The sequence below is a fragment of the Festucalex cinctus genome, chromosome 3, assembly GCF_051991245.1.
Source record: "Festucalex cinctus isolate MCC-2025b chromosome 3, RoL_Fcin_1.0, whole genome shotgun sequence".
In the NCBI taxonomy this organism is placed as follows: domain Eukaryota; kingdom Metazoa; phylum Chordata; class Actinopteri; order Syngnathiformes; family Syngnathidae; genus Festucalex; species Festucalex cinctus.
The window spans coordinates 12,598,768-12,626,205 of NC_135413.1; the positions used below are offsets into that span (position 1 = coordinate 12,598,768).

The 27,438-nt window shown below is 40.0% G+C and overlaps 1 protein-coding gene across 5 annotated transcripts in view; it reads right to left on the minus strand.

Moving 5' to 3' along the window:
- Positions 1-27,438, minus strand: part of reln (reelin) — a 114,249-nt gene that overhangs the window by 36,933 nt on the left and 49,878 nt on the right. For all 5 annotated transcript variants that reach the window (XM_077515883.1, XM_077515881.1, XM_077515882.1 and 2 more), the window contains exons 4-15: positions 17,557-17,627; positions 8,271-8,303; positions 8,091-8,169; positions 7,920-8,016; positions 7,440-7,491; positions 5,645-5,750; positions 5,291-5,531; positions 3,915-4,060; positions 2,222-2,373; positions 2,021-2,136; positions 573-781; positions 269-397 (exon numbers count right to left, since the gene is read on the minus strand). In XM_077515883.1, the coding sequence (XP_077372009.1) occupies positions 269-397; positions 573-781; positions 2,021-2,136; positions 2,222-2,373; positions 3,915-4,060; positions 5,291-5,531; positions 5,645-5,750; positions 7,440-7,491; positions 7,920-8,016; positions 8,091-8,169; positions 8,271-8,303; positions 17,557-17,627 (1,431 nt within the window). The remainder of the gene's footprint in view (positions 1-268; positions 398-572; positions 782-2,020; positions 2,137-2,221; positions 2,374-3,914; positions 4,061-5,290; positions 5,532-5,644; positions 5,751-7,439; positions 7,492-7,919; positions 8,017-8,090; positions 8,170-8,270; positions 8,304-17,556; positions 17,628-27,438) is intronic.

Genomic DNA, 27,438 nt, shown 5'->3' on the forward strand with positions numbered 1-27,438 from the left:
TACCCTTCCCCATAAATTAAAGTTAGGATATGTTTATATTTTACGATTACAGTCATTTTATCCTTTGCATAACATTTATTAGATTCCCACACAAATTTTGGAGGAGGAAGTACCCCAAAACCATATCAAACTATCTCGCCCCCACCCCTACGCCCCTCGCTCTTTGTAGTACCCAAGCACCCCTAAAAACATCTTTATAGCACCCCTAAACCTCTGATCCTAGAATTGCATCTGGTCCTCGCTCATTCAACTGGACGGTGAGCCCTACCCGCTGTAGTTGTCCGAAGAGTAGATGGAACTGTGAGGTAGGTGGGGTCCTGCACAAAGCTCCGGTAGACACTCGGTGTGGAGCAGAGACCAGGAACGACCGTGATTGGTGGAAAATTCCAGACTGACACTGAAACAGTAGGATTAATATTAATAAAATGTTTGCCTTATTTTTGATTAACACTTAGTCCAATTATACTATATTTTGATGTTGCTCATATTAGCGGTATTACTTGCACAGCTAAGTATATTTAGGTTGTACTTAAAACCACAGTAAAAACCTATTTTTGTCCATTGAGTCCCACCTGTTGGCAGGCTGGTAGGAGCCGCAGCCGAGATTGATGGAGAACTGAACCACGTGCGTGTGCGTGCCAGGCAGCACGGGCAGCAGCTGCATGAAGTCCACGGCCCACACGTGGCGGTTGGCGCCCCCGTGCGAGTGCTGCTCCAGGCAGAACTGGGTGACTGGTGTTTGCAGCTCAGAGGGCAGCGCCACTGAAACCACAGCAGGTGTCTGACAGATGGGGAGATAATGAGTACAAGGTTACTAAATGTGGTTCGGAAATGGTTTATTTTGTGAATAAAATTTGGAAAGTTGAGGATGACTACTATAGGACATAACTGCCAGGGCTAAAATATATTTGAAGTTATGATGTGGACGCACAATAGGTAAAATTAAAGTTGAATCGAGATCCAGACCACAGGTGTCAAACTCAAGTCCTGTGGGTCACATCCGGCCAGCCACCTCACTTTATGTGGCCCACTAAAGCAAATAAAGTGTGTTTACTTCATGATCCTTGACGATTCTTTCTTTTCAATCTCAGCCAAAAATCCATTTTCATAACCGCTTATCCCTTACAAGGGTCACGGGACATTTTTTTCAATTAAAACTAATTATTTATTTCTGTCGTATATAGTAGGGCTGGGTTTAAAAAATCGTTTTAAGCTTGATATATCAATGCATGAATCGATTATTTTAATATCGCTTTTCCGCATAAATTCATAAAAAAATATATAATTTATAATAAAGGCCATTTTTTTTGTATCTTGCTGTTTTCTTGAAATTTACTGTTCACATGAATTTAAAAGTATTATCTTAAATTTATGAAAAACCTGACTTTTTGCACTTGAAGAAAATTCCTAATCTTTTTAAATTATATTTACAATTATTGAATTAAATTCAGAAAATATTTTCATCTAATCCTTGCTGATGTTAATAAGTGTTTAACACTGTAGTGATTATAACAGGTGGTACTTTCAATAAACTAAACTATTTGAACAAATACTGCCGACGCAAATTTACATTGCAATTGAAAATTAGCTGCGTTTTTTTTCTTTCTTTTTTTTTTTTTTTTTTTTTAAATAATTGATATCCCATAATTACTTAATATCGGATTGAATCAAATCGGAAAAAATCCAAATCGAATCGAACTGAACCCCCGTGAATCAAAATTGAATCGATTGAGGAAATTGATACCTGGTCCAAGTATACAGGTAATACATACTGATGCTCAAGCTTGCGCTGTTGCTCACACCTTTTGTTTTCTTGTTCGCAATGCATTGTGGTCTATATTAACTGGTTGAGCTGAACTTAATTGAATTTTAAATGTGATTATCTATGGCAAAATGTTATTTAAATTACATTGTTGGAAGGATATCAATTAACAAAAAAAAACATGGTTAAAAGTACCTCACACTTATGAAAAGTCACCTTGTCTGAAGTTATAGTAGTTTTAGAATGTATGTATCTCACCCTGTAGGAAGAATATGGAAGGGTGTCTAAAACCACACGTTCCCTCCTGCCTTCCGACCTTCCAAACAGAATGACATTGTGATCATGTGACTCTCCGGGATCACATTCACCACCACCTGTGGAAGAGCACTAATTTCAGTCATGTACATATGAGCGCAGAATGTAAAGCTACATTACATAATCGATGGTTGATTTCAGTACCCATAGAGAAGTGGAAGCGGAGGTTTCCATATGAGGTGGTGTCGATGTAGGGCGTGCACACTCTCCTCCGACCGTCCAACTCAAAAACCAGCGCCAAGCCCGACTCAATCTCGCCACACTGGGTCCCGTACACAGCTCCCTGTACGTCCCAGCTGAGGGAAACCAAACAAATGGCCAGTTTGGTGAGCATAGTTGGAAACTAGGCAAATCTATCAAGCTTTGTTTGTCATGGACTGTATAGCAGAAATAAGAGGCGTATAGTACATGCAGACATATTTGTGCACAGTGGAAAGAGGATCCTCATTATCACTGACAGAAGTTAACTCAGTGTGTCAACCCCTCTCCTGGGTGTCCTTATCCCTTCCGTTTCCCTTGTGAGAATGTTAAAAAAAAATCCTGCATGTTTGTGTGTCACCATGTTGGGGTAAATAATAATGGTGGTGGGTATCATTACCAGAAAAATTCTGCCTGCCGCCAACACCTGACTGGTGTGACAGGCCCGCTGTGTGACATGACGGCACGCAGCACGATAGCGGAAAGCCACACTGGTGTCATACTTGCCTCATTTATGGAAAAATGCACAGGTAGATAACACATCTATCATCTCTATTCTTCGCTCTCCATGGCAGTTGTAGTGCTCACTGCAGACCCGTGTTGTGTTATTGTGCGCACAACGCGTCTCACCGTGAACAGATGGACTGCTGTCTGTGAAGCAGTCAGTGGCATGGCATATAGCTTCCTGCATGTCATGTCACATGACATGTGCATGTGCACGACGCATCTTTAGGTCTTTTCGACTTTAGCAGTTAAGAGTCATCTAAGATCTCACACAGGTGGGCATGGTGTTAATCAAACACAATGCTAAGGAGAGCTCAGTGTGCTTCCTGGTTCATTGTTCTTTTATCACAGTGAGTGACAAAAGTTCCCAGCTATAAAACCAGGAGGGCAAAAATGATCCTCCTGCAGTGCCCCTCATGTCTTTAAGATTACTTTTAAAGCTCCAAGGTGGTTTAGCTGTGTAAAAATATCTCTTACCATTGTGATTGTCATACGCATGTTTTAAAGAATTACATCAGCTACTTTAGTACCTTTTTATTAATACAGAATTTGATATTTGACTTTGCCCGGAAGCTGGATTAGGATTTCAGTTTGATTCAGTTCAGGTCTCAAAAGTTAAAGAAAACCAAAGTAACTATTCAGAATAATTTGTTGGCTCTTTCGTTGTGCTATTAAATGTTGTCACATGGTATATTCAAGTTCAGTACCATCGTAGTGGTTTGAATTAATAGAAGGTGAAGAACAAAACACTATAAAAAAATAATGTGCATAGCAATCAAAGCAACTAATGATTGTGTTTTCTAATACCGTACAGGGCGTTCCAACAAAATTGGCATCATTTTAAATATAAATATCTGAGCATCTCCAAGATATAGATCACGGTTTCTGTCTTGTCGACTTTGGCATTCATATGAAATGTGACCTAATTTCTGGGGGAAAAATGTGTTTTTCGAGCTCTTTAACTTCTAATTGCAGCTTATAGGGTGCCATTACAAGCTTTTCCTAACTACACGCCAAAGAGTTGTACGAGGAATCTCGGTTTCCATAGACTACGGGATGATGTCATTTTCTGGGAAACTGCACAATATCCATCACCTGATAGGAAGGGTTACGTATGGCCATTATGTTGACTTACTTTGAGGGTGGGCTCTCAAAATCCTCCTCCCAGTAGCTTCTTCCCTCCTCACGGTGTAGGTTGATGTCTCTGCTGGAGGCAAAGTTCTGACCGACTGCCTCACCACCATGGAAGTACAGAGAGTTGCCTTCTGACTGGCAAGCATGCTACAAAACACAGTATATTTGATGAAATGATCATGTACGAGAAGGTATACAGAGCCTTGATTCATATAAACCTGGGATGGATGAGTACCAATAGCAGGTATCAGTATGAGGTCGATAAATGGCCTTATTTCAAGGTATTGGCACCCACAACAGCCACATGAATTTTATAGAAATGCATCCATTCAAGATATTAGAGGTTAAAAAGAGTGTGAAACATCCATTCATAGATTTGTCTTGAGTTATTTTTCTGCTACTAGATGACATTAGTATTTCATGTTGGATGTTGGTGAAAGGAACAGTACATTTTTCTTTTCGAATTCGGAGCAATTATCACCTTTATTATTGATAAATTGTTATACTGACTCTTGCACAACGTTTTAAGTAAAGTATAGCATTAATGTTTACAAAAATTGCATTTAATTCTTTTACTGCCAAAAACGTTTAAACACGATTACTAAAATCATGATGAATGCCGCCATAAATCTTAATTGATGTTAATTGTGTTTTGTTTGTTTGTTTGTTTGATTTTTTCTCAATGGGCAGTGCAACGTCTTGTACAGCGCTGCCTGCTCAATGGAGTTGTGAAAACAAAAACACCCACTAACTATGGCCAGCAGATGGCAACATTGTATCTCTTTTCAATGGGCCGGTGAATGAAATTGCAATGAAACGTGACGAATCTGATGAAATGGAACGTTTTCAAGGATGACGCGAATGATCAAAGCCTTTGTCACATCAAATCTAATTCACAGAGCGTCACTAAAAAAAATATTAGTGTCAAATTCGCTGTTGTGGAGAAATTGTTTCACGAAAAGCTTGTTTTCTCCTTAATTTTGCATTTTTGCTTGATTGTCACTCAAATTACCTATTGTCAAATGGTGATTACTAAAGAACCGAATAAAGTAGCAAAATACTCTTTTTTTTTTCTAATGAAAGAATGGAACGTGATCTTTAATGTGGTACCCACCATGTTTATGTAGCACACAATATTCTGTTTGGCTTGAAAGATGAGTTAAAATGCTCGAAGTCAGGGTTGTTTTTTGGATAACGTGTGGCGGTAAAAGAGTTTAAAAAATTTAATGCCTCTGAATATCACATTTAATGCCATTAAAGGCCTTAATTTTAGCAAAATCCATTAAATGACTTAATGGTTAATGACCCGCAGAAACCCTGGTTGAGTACTCATACTGGTATCGGTCTGAAATAAAAGTGGTGTCAATGTTAACATACCTTGACTGTAGCACCGGGGAAAAACAGCCAATTGGCAGTGTCCGGGGGGTCCAGGTTGTCCTCCATCAGAGGAGTTTTATGAGCAGCATTGAGAAGCAGCACATTGTCCACCCCCCAGCAGGACTCGTAGCCTTCCGGGCCTTGAGGTGCCTCCTGAGACCAGCGGAGGTGAACATTCTCGGCCCTGGACCTCAGTGGCATTGGAAGAAGGTGGACGAAGGTGCTGCTGTTGGTAGGAGCTCTAGAAGGATAAAGCGGTTTTGATAGATTTGTGTGTGGCGGCTATATTTGCAAATTCAGTTCACAGAACTATTGGGGAGGGATTATGAGAAGAGGGAAGGGACTGAGAGAGACCTGATCTTCTCGAGTGTGATCCAGTCAGAGGTGTTGGCGTTTCCATTGAGGCTGTATGATACGATGATGCTGGGGTCTGAGTAACTGAAACGGCAGGAGCCTGAACCTGGGGAACACAAACAACAAATAGTGACCATTTTGTGTAAATGTATTTTGAAAGTGCTTTTTCATCATGAAATAGCTTTCCATCTTCCAAAGCTTTGCGTGAGACCACTGTGCGTTTATAATGTGTTTGCATGGATGCTTTGAGATATGTGGGTTCAAAGGTCGTTAATGGAGCATGCCAGTGCCTGCATCCCCAACTGTTTACTCCCGATAGTGTAGTCTGCATGTTTTGTCAATGTGTATAAGTACTGAGCTGCGCCCTCCTCGCTTGGATACAGCCGAGCATGAATCAACCATCACTTAACTGCAAAAGTTTGACTGTATGAATTCACATGTATGACAAAACATTTGTAAATAAGACAATACGACTCGAGAAAGGAAGAGGAGAATGGGAACGGTGTGTTCAGCCGCACCTTCCTATGAGAACCTCCAAATGCATATAATGGTCATGAAAAATAGAACACCTCTAAAAACTCTACCATGGCCTACTGGGGGCCTCATATAAAAGATTCATAAGTGACGCGGACCAGAGAGAGCGTGAAATGAGCAGAACCGTACTGTGTACAAACTGGCGGAGTGACAGGTGAGCGCAAAAGATGTCTATTTCCTGGAGCTACACAGGCACTTATTGTTCCAGACTGGATAAGACTGACGCACGCAGTGTGTCCGGTGTTTGGACAATGTTAAAAGGATTTGCACACAAGCTTTTTCAAAATGAAATGTGATTTTGGGTAGTATTTTGTTGAATATGCATGCAGGGGTCCAGTAAGAGGTAGAAAACTGATGATAATTATTTAATTTTAAAGGTTTCTGGGTAATTTTGGACTGCTGAGAATTGGCTCTAGTTAATGAGATATTACATATTCATAACATATTTATATATGTTTTAAATATATTATAACATATTTATAACATATATATTACACATGATATAAAACTTCTTGTTATAAATACAAAATATTCCAAAATCTTGATTGTATTATTATTATTATTATTATTATTATTATTATTATTATTATTATTATTATTACATATGTTATAAATATGGAATAACGCAATAACAGACCCAAGTAGGTAAAACCAATGCTATTTACAGATTCAGCAACCCTAACTGTCGAAATTTTCTTGACACCAAAAATGTGTGCAGACCAATGTAAGGGCCAAGGGCCTATGACTGAAAGGGGCCAAAGCAAATTCATTGAAGTATCAACTAGTGTTGTTCCGATACCGATACTGGTATCGGCAGAGGTGCCGATACTGCATTAAAACAGTGGTATCGGTATCGGTGACTACTCACAAGTAACATGCCGATACCATTAATTCCAACGCTAATATAGGGTTTTGGATGCAGCATCTTGTGTCTTGCTCGTGCACGGCATTCACTGGTATGTGACATGTTCACTGCATGCCCATCTAAGATATCCTATTGGCCCTTGAATGCTCTGAACCAATGGCAGGACAGCTTTTTCATGTTGAGGAAAAAAATACCTTAAGTATCGGTATGGTATCGGTATCGGCCAATACTGCAAAGCTGGGTATCGGTATCGGTATCGGGAGCCAAAAAACAGTATCGGAACAACGCTAGTATCAACTTGTGATATTGAAGCCCAGAGTTTTTATTTTTTTTATTTTTTTTTTTACAGGGGCCCCATATCTTTGGTGGAATCCCCCGATTGCACTTAATACTCACCCAGGGCAAACTGAAGGACAGATGCTGTGCTGGTGTTGAGAGGGACAGTTGTCTGTCGGACATAGAGAAACGGGGGTTTAGGACATTATAGCATCACTGTCAAATGAACACTATGAATTTCTAAATTCCTTTTGTTTCCCATTCTACTACCAAAACATCTATTCATCCATTCTATAGCACGTCTTTTTTAGATTTGTGGGTGATCTGGAGCCTATCCCAGCTAACTTTGGGCGAGAGATGGGGGTCAAAGTGCACTTAAACAAGTAACCATTCACACCAATGGACAATTTAACATGCATGTTTTCAGAATGTGGTAGGTCCCCACAGAATTGGGAGCAACCCACTTAAACACGGGGATAACATTCAAACTTCACAGAGGAAGGCTTGAGCTGAAAAAACACATTTAAAAAATAAAATAAAATGCAAATAACAGCAACAAATGGGTCCAAAACTGTCCAGTAGCATTCACAAATCACTTACCAACTCACGCTCTCCAAGGGGCTCACAGAACATGACCGCTCTGCCATGCATCAGAACCCCACACTGCTCACCCAGTTCACAGTTTGTGCACTCAGACCTGCAAAAGAATCATAACAAAGACAAATACGATCAAAAAAGTACATGAATTTTGCAAGAGGACCAATTACATACCAGATGCTTGGGTCAAGCTCTCCTTGCAGGTTTGAATCAAAGTCGTCACGCAGCACAGCATGGTTGGCGTGGACCTCCACTACACATGCGTACACATAGCATTTCCTCAACGTTAGACACTATTTGCACTACTCTGAAGGTTTGCAACTTTAAAGACAAGAAAAAACAATTCAGACTCACATAGACTTGGTCTCAGTGGGGACTCTGTTGGAGCTGAAACGGAGTCAATATCAGAATCCAAACATAAGAAATAAAAAAGTATGTTTCTTCCTGTAAACTGTTAACATTGTTGCCCCATTCACACACTCTAGGCCTACACACTGTTGCAGTTAGCACTGTCCACATGTAATCAATATGAAAGAGGCTGATACTCATTCTAGTTAAATAATTACTGATAGGTTGTGTATAGATTAAATGCATGGGGTTCACGCACTCGGAAGGAAGTAGATTATTCATAAAGACACGTTAAAAATGTTTGCAGGTTTGCCTCGTCTATCACAAATTATTCTATTTGGTCTCATCAGACCACATGGCATTTGTAATGTATCATACTGCATTCAGTATGTCACAAAGTTGTTTAGCAAAGCTGATTTGCTTTTATCTTGGGCCAGGGCTTTAACAACACTACTACTAACAATTCAAGAGAAATATTGTCAATGTCAGTGAGGAAAAAAGTCATAACTTTAAAAAAAAAAAAAAAAAAAAAAAAACTGAAGAAAGATGTACTGTTCAAGCACCGTAACAAAATTTGAACTTGATCCAAATCAAACTGTGACACATGCAAAAATCCAGACAGATGACGGCGATGAACTATAGTATCTCCAGGGTTCCCACAACGGGATACAATAATGTACTATATTTAAGATATATGTATTTAATATATTGTTCTGGTCTACTTCAAGTTGCTCAACAATCGTCTTTGAAATGCTTCATGCTGCTTAATGCTGCAGGCAGGCAAACATACTCCGTGTCCAAGAAGTCACTAAGTGCATACATTTTTGTGGGCCTCGTCGTCAATCATGTGGTGGCAGAACAAACTTTGGTGATGTCCTGGCCGGCCGCAGCTGTGGTCTCCTGGCCACTGATGTTAATTCATTTCAGTCCTGAAGGGCCGGGCGGACATGATTAACAGTTCACTGCCAATTAACTGCTGTCCTCCCTCGAGGTGTCTGCGTGCTCTAAAGCTGCAATCCGTGGCCCGGGCCAAGCTAACACTCTAAAGAATCACTCTACTATAAATATTAAGACTTAATGAATTAAATATGATTATTTAGAAACAGCTTTAAATATATCGTTTCCACTTTGTGACGTCTTGAAGTTACAGAGCATATATGCGTCCTTTGTGTTTCAAAGCTGAAGCGGTTGTAAATAATGGGATGGAAAAGTTTGTGTGTGTAGAATTCAGGATTGATATTTGACCGGTTTATATAAGATTCAAAATAATTTACTTTACTTTGCAATTTCCAAGGCGGAAGAATCGTTGACTTGTGCTACTTAATGTAGTTACATGTACGGGCATTAAATTATGTCTAACCAGACATTTAGTAGGGCAGCATCCGGAATGTTGACCTTAACCCAAATGCTGACTGCATATAAACATAGTCAAAGCCTCCCTCAATGAACTGTAGCTTCCCAGTGCCGGCAGGCCTCACTATGACACTCTCATCACCATGCTTGACTGCGGGTAAAACACACTTGTCTTTGTGCTCCTCACCTGGTTATCGCCACACATTCTTTGAACCAAGTAAGTGTATCTTGGTCTCATCAGACCACAGGACATGTGTCAAGTAAACCATGTCTTTAGTCTGTCTTTCTTGAGGAAACTGAGAAGAATTTGTGCAAATAACAGATCTCTATCTATACATTATATACTTGAAATTTAGGGCCCAAAAAGTAAGCTCTCGGGAACTTTTAAGTGTGACAGTAATTTTGATCTCGATGAACAATGCCAGGCTTGAAACCAGTTGAGCTTCTTTGCTCTGCTCTGATATAAATCCATCATTCTTAAGACTGAAGAGAAGGATAATCTTCCCTATATTTCAATCCAAGATTATCTTACCCCTCTGATAAAACACGTGCAGAGACGCAAATGAGGAATCTAAAGCTAAATAACTATGTTACATGACACAGTGATTCAAAACTGGTCATAATCAACTGAGTCCAAAATGAGTGAGACAAACAATGTACCGCTCAGCAAGTATATTTGGTATATATTTGGTTTAGGCCTCTTTTATATTTTTTTTTATTTTTTTATTTCCAATTAGAAAAGGATTTACACAATCACCCAGTGGTCCTAAAATTTGATGCAGAGTAGTTAAGGAAGTGCTGCTCCTGCCATTTGTTTGCTGCTCAGCTTCACAGTGACAACACACTTTCTACATAGAAGCCTATTAAAAGCAGATCAAAGCCATCCCCGGGCACTACTTGTTCTCTGCTTCTAATCCTGCAACGTCTCCTAATTCTAAACACACTCAAAGCATCTACGTCAGATTCCTAATATGTGCAATCCGTGCATTCTTGGTGCGCCTTGTTTACGTCCGTCCTTAACTGTTATAAAAAGGGAATAAATAGTTGTGTAAACAGTTTACAAAAGCATGCAAAGAGAGATTCCTACTAATCCATCCACTGAAAGTCCTGTCAAGCACATGTTCGGTTGATACTCTGCTCTCTTTAACAACCCTTCCAAATTGCCTTTGGTCTTGCTACTTAGTTCAATTGGCTGCAGTGAAGCCGAGAATTTTTTTGGGGGGGTAAATCCTTTCTCTCTTGAAAAAAATGGGCTCATTTACTGTTTTCTTTCTCCATGCTTCATCAAACTCTCTTTGGCTGTCCTATATCACGCAGAGCCGCTTCACCCTCAGCGCTTCCGGACCAGACAGTGGAGCTCATTTCACTGGGATTAATCCCCACTCACTTCCTTAAAGACTTCAATTACTGCCTCCTCTATTAGCAGCTCATCTCTGCTAATGCCTGTATCTTCCGAGCCAGGGCTTATAATCGAGCATGCACACACAGCGGCACACACGCCCAATCCTTTTTGCTTTTTTATTTTTTATTTTTTGATGATTTGCACAAGCACACATAAACAGGAAAATACATAGAAATTTGGGAGGGGATGTTGCATTAGAATTAAAAGCGAAGTAGTGCTAATGAGTATTTTTGAGGTTGAATGATGGTAGCGAGCAAAAGCTTTGGCATACTGACATCTGTGCACAGATAGATGACTTGCGTCCTGAATCTTCTCCCCCTATTCCACTCTAAGTCCAATCCACACTTTAATCTCCCCTCTCTCTTGGCTTTTCCTCGCCACTCTGTAAATGCCATCCGCCCTACTCGCCCCCTCCACTTTTTAACTTCGTCTGACTCACATCCTCGACAAGGCGAGCCACGTTTGAAGTCGCGCTAACTGGCGGTCACAATTATGCTCACCCCAGGAGTCAGGATGCTGTTGTTTTAGCTTCGATGAATTACTGAGATGAGATGATTCTCCAGGGTCAGATTGTAACCTCTCCACCCCACTCTGCGAAAAGCGGGGCCTCTGAGTGGGTTTCAATTGGCATCATTACAGTAATCACACATGTGAGTGGAGGTGCAGAAGCCACGAGAAGATGATAATATTTTCCAGTTCTATCCTAATTTTCAGGTGGAAACAAAGATTGTCCTCCAGCAATGCATTTGGATTTCTTCACATGTTAGCAACTGCATACCGGTAGGGTGGCTGTTGGATTAAGGCTCCAGTCTCTTCAGTGGCGTGAGTTTGAATCTCATTGTTGCCAGGACTGTTTTGTGAATTTCCCTCAGGATAATTAAAGTGTCTGCAGCATTGGTTCTTTATCTGGGTTTGCGCTGTCTTGCTCATTTTTTTAATTATTATTTTGTCACATTAGGCCTTTAAATTGGCTTTTTTTTACTTTTTGAGTGTTGGTGCAGGATATAGGACTATTTGTGCTTGGGTATTGAAGGGGGTGAACGTCTTAAATTAAGGAAAGGCATTTCAGATTGTCCAAGTTCCCAGGAGGAAACAAGTTTGCATTTTGGTCTTGAGCTGAGAAAGTTTGAATACTCATTTTGAAGGATTTCAGCGACAAATAACGGACAAGGATCACTTCAGCTCTTCTGAAGGTGAACACGCAGGGCGGGTATGAGTGAGGTGACGCGAGAGACGAGGCCCTCCATCACTTCTCTTTTGCACCGTGATCAAGCATCCCTCTGGGAGCAGTGACCTCTATGAGTTATAAGTCCCCGTGATAATCCATCTGGGTTGCAGTGTACTGGTCCGGGCTCATAAAGTGCAGATTTATTTCCCTACTGGAAATGAGGACCCAACAACGCTGGGCAGAACGCCGGGACTGCTGGGCCGGTTGTCAGGAGGTAGAGCTGATGGACGGCCTGCTGGCTCTGCAGGCACAACCGCTCGAACCTTCAGACTACACCACAGTCCTCCATGTCCCCTGACATAGACTTCTCTCATCTGGATTACTTAGTATGAAATCAGTGGGGGTGGACTTCTTTCAGCTAGCTTCCTGCTTTTTAATATAGGGATGTAAACGATATCCAAACATCACAATACGATATTAGCACGATATGAAGGTCACAATACGATGATTATCACAACATTGTGGGGAGGTTGGCGATGCAAAAAAAAAAAAAAAAAAAATCACAATATTGTAAAAAAAAAAAAAAAAAGAGCTCATACTAAAAAAACACACAATATTGTGCTTTTGTACATTACAACAATGCAAAAAACAATGCAAAACAACCTACAATCGGCACTTAATGCAAGCACACACTGAGTTCCTCCACATATTGACTCGGTTCACAAGCATATTACGTGCCCCTTCATCTGACCATTAGTGTGGATTTTAAACAAAGAAGGGGCAAAACATGCCTTGTGAAAATTAAACTGCACTTTAAAAAAAACTAGCCACCAGAGGGTGCTAGAATTGCACAAATGGAAATCAACCTGACTTTTTTTTTTTTATAACAGATGTGATGCATTTAATATCGTGACATGACGACAATGATATATTGTGGCAGTTTTAATATTGCAATATCACAATATTGCCATTATCGTTACATCCCTACTTTTTAATACAATATTTCTTCAAATATCCTACTGAACTACTCTAATATGCTCATAATATTTCTATGCATATCTGCTACAGAAAATCTTTTCAAAATACTACCAAGACCCAAAGTACAAGTTTTCGATTAGCCAAGGCTCCTTTGTGCCATATTTTGGCATTTAAAGAGTGTTTCTGAGTACACAAAACTGAGAATGTTTTAGTTGAGTTGAATAATTGAGGATCAGCTCCACAGAAAAAAAGTGAAATATGTGAACCTGTGAACAGCGACTCAGTTGACTGTACATTAAAATTCGGCCTTGAGAGCAAAACATTTAGATTATATAAATAAACTACAAAGGGAAACAAAAACTGACAATCTTACCGTAAGACATAAATAAACACAAGTGGTTTTAAGCAAGATGACCATGTGTGCTTCACTAAAGATTTGAACTGAACAAGATTTTTAGTTAACAAGCAAGTTAACAAACAAATGTGAGCTTTGCACTATTAAACTTGGCACCAACAGACAAAAAAGAATAAAAAACGTTTTGAGATATTTGCAAGGAACATTGAGTATAAACTGGGTCAAAATTACCCAAAATTCACATCAACAGACGATTACAATTGGTTAATTTTGACGTATGTGCAATGACAATGGTTGCTAATAAGCTAAAACAATGTTTCTTGCGTTGGTTTTGGAATATAAAACATTCTGGGTCAAATTGACCTGTCGTATAATAATTAGTTGTTTTTTGTTTTGTTTTGCTTTGAAAAGTCCCATCAACGGACAAATAAAATTGTACACGTTGACATTTTCAATTACCTTTTATCGGAATGCTTTTGGAACATTAAACATAGCCTGGGTCAAACTGACCCATCGTAACATTGTAAATTACAAATATTGAGAAGTTTGGTCGCAAAAAAATAGTAGTTTTTTTGCGACCAAACTTCTCAATTAATGTGTTTCACTGACATATTTGTAATTAAATGTTAAATGTTTGTTGGAATGCATTTGGAACATTTAATAGAGCCCTGGTCAAATTGACCCATTTTAAAATGAGTTAGCCTACACAGGTATTTCAAACAATCAGCAAGCTCTGCATGAAGTCTGGCAACTATCCTCAGCTGTGTTGGTTTAGGGAGACATGAAAAACAAGCTGGATAGGGGTACTCGAGGATTGGGGTTGAGAACTACCGGCTTAATAAACAGCATTATTTTACACACAAACAAACACCGCTCTTTATGTCGGTACTGTTTTGGAACTCTTTGATACCTCTTTGCTTTCTCTACAACTTTTCACCTGACTAATCTGAATATGTGTTCTTTAAGTTGTCACCCTGGCTAATTACCTCTCAAGGCAGGCTTGGCTCCCTGCAACTTTTCTTTCCACTTGCACGGATCATAGCCCTTTAGATAGCTTTCGTTTCTGCGGCTCTTCAAAGCGTCAGTCTTAAGCGTATGAAGATGCTCGTGCTGGCCTTGTACTTTTTTTTTTTTTTTTTTTTAATTATTATTCCACTTTGAATGCTAATCTTGATATTTCAAGTAACTTCTGGCTTTAAGCAGCTCACACTGTCAGGACACCCACTGTCGAAGTGGTTGAAAATATGATCCTATCAAGAAGTGAGAGGTCATCACTGAAATGCTAGCACACTCTCCGAATTGTACGCATGTATACTTTGTCATCGTTCCTCTTGAGAAAAGCTGTCATCAGTGTTAGCGGTCATTTCCAGCTCCGCATTCCTTCTTCATGCCCCCATCCACCTTTTTACCAGTGTCACACTTATATTTGTTTATTACAGATCACCCTGTATACATCACTGCTTGTTGCTCTGCTGCCACTTAGAACATTTACAGACCTCGAGGTTTAAATCTTTGTACCCTGCCTGTCCACTCTGCTTTTCATTAGTGGGATGCTGCAGGCCTTGGCACTAAAGTGATGGATGTTCGCTTTAGATACAGAGTAACTTCCAAAGTCAGATGTAATCCACGACTATGATCTTGGTTGACTTCCAATTCATTCAAAACTCGTGTCAAAACTCGTGTTATCAATAGGATATTATGCAAATTCAACCTATCGCCATAATAATACATTAGCATAAAACTCTGCAGGTGATGTTTTAAGTAACATTTTACCATTCTCAACTGCCATGAAAGTGTAAAACTAGTCCTTTGTTCATCATGAGATCTTTTATATTTGCAATAACTGGTACACCCTGCGATTGGCTGGCAACCAGTTCAGGGTGTACCCCGCCTACTGCCCAAAGCCAGCTGGGATAGGCTCCAGCACCCCTCTGACCCTTGTGAGGAATAAGCGGTTAAGAAAATGGCTGGCTGGCTGGATGGATGGACGGACGGACGGACGGACGGACGGACGGACGGATGGATGGATGGATGGTGGATGGATGGATGGATGGATGGATGGATGGATGGATGGATGGATGCATAGATTGATGGATGGATAGATAACTGGTATCTTTCTGTGGTGGCCAGGCTTGATTAAAATAAAATAAATACATAAATAAATAGGTTTTTTTTGTCAATTTTTTATTTAATTAAAAAATAGGTAGTATTATATGGAACTGGTATTTATTTATTTAGTTAGTTATTTAGTCGGTTATTGTGATGGGGATGAGGTTATAATTTTTTAGTAGTATATTATCACATACATGTATTGGTAAATATTTTTAATGGGTAATATTTACTGTATTAAGTAGGTCAGTGTTTGCAGCAATTATTTTCAAATGAAACACTTTTTTCAATTTAAGATGTTAGAAACGCCACTTTTTGTGAAGTGAATTGAGTTTTTGTTGTTGTTGTTGTTGTTGTTTTGTGTTTCTGTAAAGCGCTTTGTGACAGCTGAGGCTGTTTGAAAGTGCTATATAAATAAACTTGAGTTGAGTTGAGTTGAACGCTCGTGTGTCAAGTTTTTGCTCGCAAGCCAAAGCAAAAAAATATCCGCACAATGGCTCATATCTCAAAAAACTCAGAAGCTGATCCACTCTTCTCAATGCATCATTTGTGTTTTTACTGTTAAAACCTGGCATCAAATATGATATTGTTTTGAAGTCAAAAACTGATGTGGCTTTTGAGATAGATTTTTCCCAGACATATTTGGACAGATTCAAAATGTTGCTATTTCTAATTGGTGATTAGATGGTGAGGTGATAAATCTCTTGGGCAAGGAGTTAACTAACACACATAAGATGAAGTGCTTCAGTAGGCATGTCATTTAGACACTACTGTATACAATATTCTTTCATTTACCACCCCAACCTGCACAGAAAAAGACATTAAGAGTGAAATGTCTACACCTCTCAAATTATTTGAAAGTCCAATTTAAACTGAGGAGGAGACTGCACGTAAGCGAGGGGCTTCATTCCTGTAAACAAGCGATTATACTCACTCAGCATGCAGAATTGGACTGCGCTGTCTGTCAATTGCTACTTAAGGCTGTCACCGAAAGTGGATACAAGTAGTATCTGCCATAAAGTATAAATCTGACAGCAAGAGAGAACAAGGGAGCGGGTTAAAAAGCTGACTTGAGCATAAGCTGAAATTAAGCTGGAAATATAGGGCCTCTAAGTATCTTGAGCTACAGCTGTGATGTTGTGCCACTGGAATGAAGAAGTGGAATCCTTATATCCTTTAACAATATGTGCTCATGAGAGAAATGTTACGGCTGGGAGACCTGTTCGCACAAGATTCAAGGATGACAGTGAAAGAAAATGCACTCATTATTTAAACATTTACACGGGACTTGAGCTTTTGAGCTCGATCCCCTTGAAGCATTATACCTATGTACATATAATTACATTGGCTAAAGAAAATCAGTATACCTTTATGTTTTGTTTTGGCATATATTGAAAGTAAATAATCTTTATTTTTTAATTAGTCTACAGAATGAAAATTATAGGTATTAAGTTATTAACAAGTGGTTAGCACGTCCGCTTCCCAGTTCTGAGGTCTCCGGTTCGAGTCCAGGCTCGGACCTTCCTGGGTGGAGTTTGCATGTTCTCCCCGTGCCCGCGTGGGTCTTCTCCGGGTACTCCGGTCTCCTCCCACATTCCAAAGACATGCATGGCAGGTTAATTGGGCGCTCCGAATTGTCCCTAGGTGTGCGTGTGAGTGTGGATGGTTGTTCGTCTCTGTGTGCCCTGCGATTGGTTGGCAACCAGTCCAGGGTGTCCCCCGCCTACTGCCCAGAGCCAGCTGAGATAGGCGCCAGCAGCCCCCGCAACCCTTGTGAGGAATAAGCGGTCAAGAAAATGGATGGATGGATGGAAGTTATTAACATCCATCACTTGAATTGAACCGAATCAAATCACTCCACTTTAAAATGTACCGTCCGAGAATCGCGTGCACGTGCGTGTGCATGATTGTGTGTGTGCGTACTCACCTCCCTGTTCACAGAGCTGCTGGGCCAGAGCATCCTTGAAGAGGATCTGTCCTCGGTGTGTGGCAGTCGCTCTAAGGGATTGGAAGGGAAGAAATGGCAGGAATGAATTGGGTTAAACTAAAATGGTTTAATTTTGTGGTCACCTATTATGTTTATGTAGTCATCAAGCATAATTTCCCCAAAAGTCTAGTCAATTTTTTTCTGTGCAACTATTAAAAATAAATAAATAAAAAATACAAGCTGTGACATTGTAATGTTGTCTTTAATGATTAAGTAATTGCAATGTACCTGTGGTACTTCAATTGAAAAAAAGTGCAGAAGATAAAACATTTTCTGGTGTCAAATTTCCAGCACCACATTGTTGAATTGTTGCATGAGAGAGAAAGCTAACTGTACACTACATATTTTGCATGTATGGAATACAAAATGAATCCCCAGACATTAAGTGCATTATTTATAATAAGATGTAAAGATCTTTTTACATACATACTGTAAGTCCTAGTGCACTGTAGCTACAAACAGCAAAACTCATTAACATTTACAAGTCATTGAAGAGTTTATCCTGGTCTATTGGTCTACTTTGACGCCGCATCCTGTCTTTAGGAATTATTTTTCATTTTTCATTCATTGTACCAAAACAAACAGAAAATGTTTATACTATTTACTTGTCAGCTGCTATGTTCTACTGTAAACACATGAACTCATACACAGTGTAATGTTGTGTAACATAATGTTATCTTGTACATATTAAATAATTGACATGCTCAAGGATTGCAAGAGCTGCATCTTAAAAAAAAAATTCCAGGACAGTCAGATCGTGAACAAAGAAGTGAATTAAACAGAAACGTAAGCTACGGAAGAAAGGAAAAATACATATGTAATGTAATAATGAGTGTAATACTATCAAAATGGAATGCCTCACCCTAGACTAAAACAAAAAGTAGTACCACTGACTTTTGCAATGTGTTACAAGCCCATTGCTGTTTTAATAGGGTTACTACTTAAAAATTCATCAGTGACTACTGTCAACTCTCTCAAAAGTTAAATAAAATCCAGTTCTGCAATATTCTTCACGGTGGAGTCAGTGAATGGGTGAATTGATGTCTTTACTTGCAGAAACTAAACAGGCAATTTTGCAAACTTTTGTAAAAGTCTTGCTTGTGCCAGAGATAATATTATTTTACTACTATAAATTAGCACTATTTCTTTTTTTGTCAGTGAAAAAGTTCAAATTTGACTCAGTTGTCCATCAGACATCAAGAAAGCATTTTAGTCTCGTAATTATATATCTTAAATAATAACTATTATTATAGCCATCCTTTAATGCAACCTCCAGTGGCAGCTGTTTCATGGTTTTGGCTGCAACATTCTTTTTTGGCATACATCACGCAGGCAGAATAGAAAAAGTTCCCACTTGTGGTTACGAAGCGAAAAAACAGTCAGGAATCATTGATATCCTGCTAAATTTAGTTAATGCTCGTATTTCAGCAGCCTCTTATGTTCTGTAAGGAATTTTGCAACATGTTCACCTGGCCCAGCACGCAAACCTTTTATGGCTACGTTTGTCTTCACTGATGAATAATGAATACAGCCCTCATTACTTAGTAATAGCTCTTGTGCCGGAGCAGAGCCAGGTGGGGGAAACATACTTAATTATAGTCATATTTCAGAATTGGTTAAGAACTAATTTGAGTTTGGTATCTATGAATAAAAGATGATGCATTTCCAACAGTAGGTTGCAATGTAGGAACGAGCCTCTTAAATATTTATTTTTACCAGAGGTTCGCTAAATATGAAAGCACGAAAGCTTGTTGGAAGCATTGTAGAAACAGGGTTAGGTTTAGGGATGGGCTAATAGCTATTCTTTAGTTACGCTTAATTTTTATGCCCTATGTGTCATGTTTCAGTTTTGGGGGGATTGGGTTTTGATTTAGTTTTGGGTGTTTATGTTGGCTTTTGTCCGGTTTTGTCTCCCCTAGTCTCGTCATAGTTAACCTCGTCCACCTGTGTGTGTCGCCCCTCCCCGTATGTGTTGCTAATTAGTGCCCTCTGCCTGCTATGTTTCCCAGGTGTGTCTTGTTAGTGTCTCATTGGTGTTGTATTTAGTGAGTGGTGTTTGTTCATGCGTCGTGGGGGCATTGTCGTGTCCTGTCTTGTCTTGTCCAGTTAAGGGTGCTTTGTTGTGTTAGTAGTTTCTCAACGTCAGGTGAAGTGTTCTCTCGTCCACGCCAAGTGTTCTCTCAAGTATTCTCTCGTCCACGTCTACTCACGTCTCCACGTCTACTCAAGTTTCCACCTCTACTCAAGTCTCCACGTCTACTCAAGTGTCTCCACGTCTACTCAAGTGTCTCCACGTCTACTCATGTGTTTCCACGTCTACTCAAGTTTCCACGTCTACTCAAGTCTCCACCTCTACTCAAGTCTCCACATCTACTCAAGTGTCTCCACGTCTACTCACGTCTCCATGTCTACTCAAGTGTCTCCACGTCTACTCAAGTGTTTCCACGTCTACTCATCTGTCTCCACGTCTACTCAAGTTTCCACGTCTACTCAAGTCTCCACGTTTACTCAAGTGTCTCCATGTCAACTCAAGTGTCTCCACGTCTACTCAAGTGTCTCCACGTCTACTCAAGTGTTTCCACGTCTACTCATCTGTCTCCACGTCTACTCAAGTTTCCACGTCAACTCAAGTCTCCACGTTTACTCAAGTGTCTCCATGTCAACTCAAGTGTCTCCACGTCTACTCAAGTGTCTCCACGTCTACTCAAGTGTCTCCACGTCTACTCAAGTTTCCACGTTTACTCAAGTGTCTCCACGTCTACTCAAGTCTCCACCTCTACTCAAGTCTCCACATCTACTCAAGTGTCTCCACGTCTACTCACGTCTCCATGTCTACTCAAGTGTCTCCACGTCTACTCAAGTGTCTACACGTCTACTCAAGTTTCCACGTTTACTCAAGTGTCTCCACGTCTACTCAAGTCTCCACCTCTACTCAAGTCTCCACATCTACTCAAGTGTCTCCACGTCTACTCACGTCTCCATGTCTACTCAAGTGTCTCCACGTCTACTCAAGTGTCTCCACGTCTACTCAAGTTTCCACGTCTACTCAAGTGTCTCCACGTCAACTCAAGTGTCTCCACGTCGACTAAAATGTCTCCACATCTACTCAAGTGTCTCCACGTCTACTAATGTGTCTCCACGTCTACTCAAGTTTCCACATTTACTCAAGTGTCTCCACGTCAACTCAAGTGTCTCCATGTCACCTCAAGTGTCTCCACGTCAACTCAAGTGTCTCCATGTCACCTCAAGTGTCTCCACGTCTAGCCAAGTGTCTCCACGTGACACCAAGTCTGTCCACGTTCTGCCAAGTCAGTCCTGCCAAGTCTGTCCATGTCTTGACCAGTCTGTCCACATTCAGTCCAGTCCTTTATTCAGTCAATAAAGTTATTCTTCTTCCTGCCTTTCTCCCTGCCTGGTTTCTCTGCCTTTGGGTCCATCCATACTCCACGAACCATAACACTATCCTTTATTTTCGAGAATAAAGTGTAATTGCGCATCCACTACAGTAGATGGCAATGGTGTTCTCATAGTCAGAGAGTCTGCTAGGATCAGGTTTGGCTTGGCACAATAAAAAAATTATTAAAAAGCATGAGTTCAGTCATATAAGTAGCAATCATTTAAAAAATATATATATGTATATATATGGCCCCATCAGAAAATTAATTACCCACTTCTGCGCCATACTAAACTGTGTATATCGGCCAACACAAATACCCCGACTTAATTGTCAGAAGCTAATGATAATCTTTGCTTGCCAAAATACTTGTGCTACTTTGCCGACATACAAAACCAACACTGGTTAGTTTAAAACCATCACCTGACATATTTATTAAATTGATATTAATTGGAGTGTGATACGGAATTAATGTCATGTGTTTCATTAAAGCGTTACTAAAAAGGAGAACATTTAGTTGACAAATGTGTGTGATTGTTTCAGTGTGACACTGGCATCTGCCCTGCTATCAGAGTCCAGCGGGCCCCTGTGTTGCGTGCGGGGGTGTGTGTGTCCCTCATTTCACACACACATGTATTGAACATTTAAATGTTAATTGGACTTTTGCTGGGGAGAAAAAAGCAATTAGGGGCCTAAATGTTTCCTTTTCATCCTTAAACGGGGGCATCATTCATCTTGTGAAAATAAGTGTCATCTTCTCCCTCTCTCATTAGACGAAAGGAGATTGTCAGAGATGAAAAGGGAGACGGGTAAAGAGAAAACACGGAATATGCAAGGGGGAAAGGATAACAAAGGAGCATGAGAGAGAATGTTTGGGATTTAGATTAGATAGAAAAATGTCAAATATGTATAGCATATATAAAATCTGGGAATTAACTGACACACATACGCACACACAGACTCCAAGGCATATATGAGCTTTAACATGTATGCAGATGGACAGCCTGTCGCTCAAAGAGCTCCCAAAAGCGCCTGTAGTGGGTAATTACGAAGCATGTCTTCCATGTTAGATTACATGTTGCTGTCGGCCATAAGCATCCCACAGGACCCACTTTGTCAGCTATACACACACACGCACACGCGCACACCCGCATATATGTGCGCACACGCTAGCCATTTGATGTGCCGATGACAGCCAGATTATTCTCAAGACGCACATGCAGGTAAACATTGCACAAGAACATACAGACCATGCATGCAAATTCCCTAATCCTCCCTCCATTCATCACAATTCTACTTGACTATTGTTCATTATCACAATCATATTCCCAAAGCTGTTAGCTATGTTGATTAAAACAAGAATTAAGTGCATTTGGACTAACTCTAGCAAAATAATACACCCTAACTGGTTGATTTATTTATCTCTCATGCTGGGGACCAGCTGTGGTTATGGCACCAAAACAAAACAAGGGAGTGGAATTATATGGAGCACAACACAGATAGTACGGGCTTCGATCCAAATAGACAGTGGGCTACTGTATTGGAGTTGTACCGTTTAATTTATGATTTAATCCAAGTCCAATCAAAACTCGTGACGTTCAAAGTCCAAAATTGACAGCAGTTGTTAGTCTAAAGTCAATATTACATTTATGTAATGCCCTACTTTGAAATAAACATTTATGTGCCCAAAAAATTGACATAATTTCAAAGTCTTTCTGTAATTCTCATTCATAATTAGGTGTGTAAAAATTAACCCTAATGTAATGGGGTGAACTAAACCCGAGCAGTCAAAACTTAGGTGTATATTCACTAAGAATGTGCTGCGTCCGGTAATAGCACGAAATATTGCACCTCAACTGCACCCGCAGTCTGCAACCAGTGACCCACCTATTCACTAAGGATATTGCTCTAATCATATACCGGCACAAACACGCCCACAAAACTGACAGCTTGGAGCAAATTTGCACCTGATTTACCACACATGGCAATGGATTTGCGCCAAGAAAATGGTTGTTATATAGTAACAGTTGCAAGAAAGATGACATTATCAGAAAGCCAGGGTAAGCGTTTAGAGCGCCATTAAGCTGTACAGAGCAGAGAGGACGACAACGACGTCATTTAATCATAAAGTACAAATTATTGGTGCGATCGTTTTTTGAAAATATATTTTCAGAGGTTGGCGCGGGCGTACAGTATGCATTGGGATATAAAAATGATCGTAAAATGCCTCCCCGCCATTGCCGATCAGCTCGGGTTACGTTATGTGTCCTAAACCAACATAGAAAATGTACCTCTCCCTCTCTTCCTCTCTCTCTCTCTCTCTCTCTCTCTCTGATCAGCCAGAGAGAGACGTGCAACATGCGTCTCCATGCACTGCCGTCATGATCCCGGGATCGAGGTTGCGGAAGGTTTATACATCCTTTCCATAAACGTTATTTGCGTCACGTGTGGCTATTAGCGCAAATCAATGAGTCTCATTTGCATTGGGGTGGGCATATTTTGCATCATATGTATGCAAATGACCTAATATACATACGCACAAATAACAATGGCGCACCGGGGCGCAATATGGTTGGCAGAACACTTCGTGAAGGATTTCCCCATCTGCGCGTATTTAGTGAATTAGGCGCTCCCAGATTGATCCATTTTTACCGGTTAGCGCCGTGCAAAGACGACGCAAACCTTTAGTGAATATGCCCCTTAGGGTATATAAACTGATGAACACAACTGTAATGATGCCACCAACATCAACACAACACCATCCCAAAGTCATGTCCAAAAGCTCTAGTCACCTTGAAAAAAAAAATGCTAATTAATGATGCTATCATCAGTTGTATAATTGTAGTGGCAGTTGTCAATGTTATCGCTAGTGGTTAGCAGCTATCTGCTAGCACTGAGTGCCTGGTAGACTCGTACCAGTCGGCAGAATACTTTTAGAAGGCAGTTTAAAATTAATCTGCACCCTTGATGCTAACCACGGTACCACCTGACACATTTCCATTTCCTACCAATCAATTTTTTTCAACAAACCAGGCTTGCTAAACTGTGTAGTAGGAAAAAGTGTTAATAGAGTTGTGACGTCACTTCTGGAGCACAATATCACATAACAAGGAGGCAGAGATTGCTCAAATAGTTTGTTTATTTCAGAATGCAGTCTTATTTAGAGTAGGCTACAATGTTTTCACAAGGGCTGGCAGTAGTTTGCCTTTAAAGCTTCATGTTTTCTGAAGACAAAATCGCAGTACATAGCAGCTACTTTCAAGTAAATCAGTAACTTGGGGAAACTGGTTATGACTACATGTTTGAATAATGTTGCTGTGATTAATGAATCTTATAATTATCAACATTAAACCTTTTAAATTTCTCTTACCTTTGACACTTTTACTCAGATATTCATATTTCAAATATATTTTAGGACACCCCATATTTTGTTGAGAATATTTCCGTGTGTTTGGCATTTCAACTTCATGTTCTTATTAATATTCAGGAAATAAGAGTTCAGTCACTTGAAAATTGCAGTGGGTTTCCTGTAATTTCATCACTACCACGATATTTGGAGAAATCCTTGAGAAGGTGCAGTGGGCACAGTGGAGCCGAATTTGGCCTCTCCTCCCGTCCCGATGCAACTAAATTAATTGTGAAGGCTCCAGGAGCCCATCTACTCTACTGTAAATGTAATGGAGCTCAACAGAGGAAAAGCTTTGGGAGCTATTTGGCCCATTACTTGCTTGTTAACATAGGTCATAGAGAGTCGCAGCTCCAACGAGGCCGCAATAAGCACCACCAACTTTCCCGTCTGAGTAATAATCAGGATTGGGGAAAGGTGCAAGTAAATATTACAAATATGTTTCCAAGAAGGGTTCCTCCTCAGCCTCACAATTTGCTTGAAAATTAGATTTGGACAAGTGGGGAAAAGAAGTGCCTCTCCGCAGTGTCAACAGAAACATGTCACATCTGCTATTGATCTTGTCACTCCGAATAGGGCAACATTTTGCGGCAGCACGCATCCCACAATGGATCATTTCACACAAAATTCAGCTGGAGCCGACTCGTCATCCCGTGTGTCACTTTGTTGCATTTAAAATGAAGTGGGGTTCTTATTCCCCATCTCCATGCTCTATTTCATCTGGAATTCATAGTTCCCAGCAGGTGGGGAGGCGACCCCCTGGCGAGATTGTGTGATGTTGGTGCAGTGTGGATGAGGTTTGCAACAGTATTGATCACAGCACGGAGATGTCATATGCGTGGATCTATGTGCGTGTGTCTCGGATGTTTATGTACAATTACTGGGGTCATGGATCAGCACCTTTGGGAAATAGAAATTCCCCGAGGTCATATAAAACTGAATTTCCCTAATGTGATGTAAAAACATCAGTGCTGTATATCGAGCAAGACATCGGCATACTTCACACAGTCTCCGATAATGATATCCGGTATCGCTACTCGCCCATCCTTATTAGTATGTTTTGAAATATTGCTTATTGTAAAGACAATTTTGTACAGATCACAGGATTGATATGTGACACTTTGACCCTAAAATGGATTCAATGAATGTATTTCCTGTAGGAAAATTGGAAGATGAAGCCTAAACGTTTAATTTAATTTCATAACTATGTGACATCTATAGTAGGTGCTGATTATATGAGAGATTCAAAAAACAGAAGATCCGATTTTCTGCATCTTTAATGTGATTCTTTTAACCATCAAATTGTTTTCAGTGGATTTGTTACGTGACGACAAGCCAGGAGCTTTAATGAAGAGGGGAGCTCCCTAACCACTGATTTCCTGTTAATATGGACTAGGTTATTGATTTGAATGCATACGAAATCAATAACCGGGCTATCACCAGCAGCAATTAAGTGTGCAATAGGTCATATGTCAGTTTGAGGCCTGAACTCTGACCCCTGAATGACATGAGACTCTATTATCAATCTGGCCGTGTGTTCATGGGCGCAACAGATAGAGGAGATTGTTACATTAAATTCTTTAATGAAAGGCCAAATGAATTCTAGCCAAAGAATTGATCATTGGATGGTGGATTAAGATGCTATAATGTCAGATTATGAGATTTTATACTGACACACATGTATACATTGAGACACAGTGGTGATTGCCTGCGGGCTGCAAGTGAAGCAGAATAAAGCGGCACAGACAGGAGGAGACACAGCAGATGTCGCAACATTCAACAGAAGAAACTATGAACCATTTTCACCTTTGTGGTGTTCAGCCAAGCATTCGCCACAATATAAAGAGGTGTGGGCTGTCACATCTGAGCACAAAGGATCAAATATGGATCACAGCTGTGCTTTCTTGTGCTGCCATGGACAGACACATTGATTACAACTTCTTATTGTCCAAGCTTTAAACTCAAGCAAAACTATAATGCTGGCATCTGTCTTAAAAATCAGGTGATATATACATTTGACTTGTAAAAGTAGTTTGAGTTCCAGTAGTGTGAGTTGTGTAGTGATCTTTGTGTATGCGAACACCTTGTTCATCTTCCCCCTCTCCTCCAAGGCCTTCCGTAGATAATTTACAGCCCCGTAGAAAATGAGTTCTTCTGGATGTCCACGTCCATGCACTCCATCATGCTCCTCACAGTGATGTGTTGCCACCAACCTTCCCACAATATCGGCCATAAAATTGCTCGGCAGCCACATTTTAATGCAGTGACAGACCGGCTTTGGCCTTTTGAAGGACGCTGGGTGTCTGTGGCTTTAATTCAAAGACTCACGGACGCTTGCGTGGACACTCAATCACAACCCAAGCGCTACAGGCAAGGGCAGGACATGATCAAGTGTAATTTGTGTTACATCCAGAGGACTTTTTTTTTTTTTTTAAACAATTTGAGCTCATTCTCATCCCAGGTGTGCACTCGACAAGGCTTTTCACATTCTGTGTCTGAACAGACGTACAAATCTCCTTGCTTCTCACTGACGCAATAAACTTAAACGAACCCTTGAATTACCTTTTATTTATCACCATGGAAACACGCATTTGACCCCAGCATAACAATACTCATTGGCATATATTCTTTGTCCTCTGCTTTGTTGACAAATATTACTTTAGTTTAATGAGTTGCTTACGGAAGTTGTGAAACTGCTTAGTTTGTGTCACCCGGACGTCGTGAACATCAAAAGGTGTTGTTGCAATGAATTAATTATGACTGTAAAATATAAAATTCTTTACATTAAACTGAATGATGCTGTTACTATGTTTTTATATCACACAATATTATATAGTGGCTACAACATTTTTCCCCGTTAAATATATTGGTGATCTGATTTTCCTCTATCTCTCACGTCATTTTTTTTCAACAATTTTTTTGTAATGAAAGGAAAATTCTAAAATACAAATAATCAATAAATGTATTAAAATTCCCAACATATTTTAAAATTAATTTATTCTTCAATATTTGGTGTAACTTT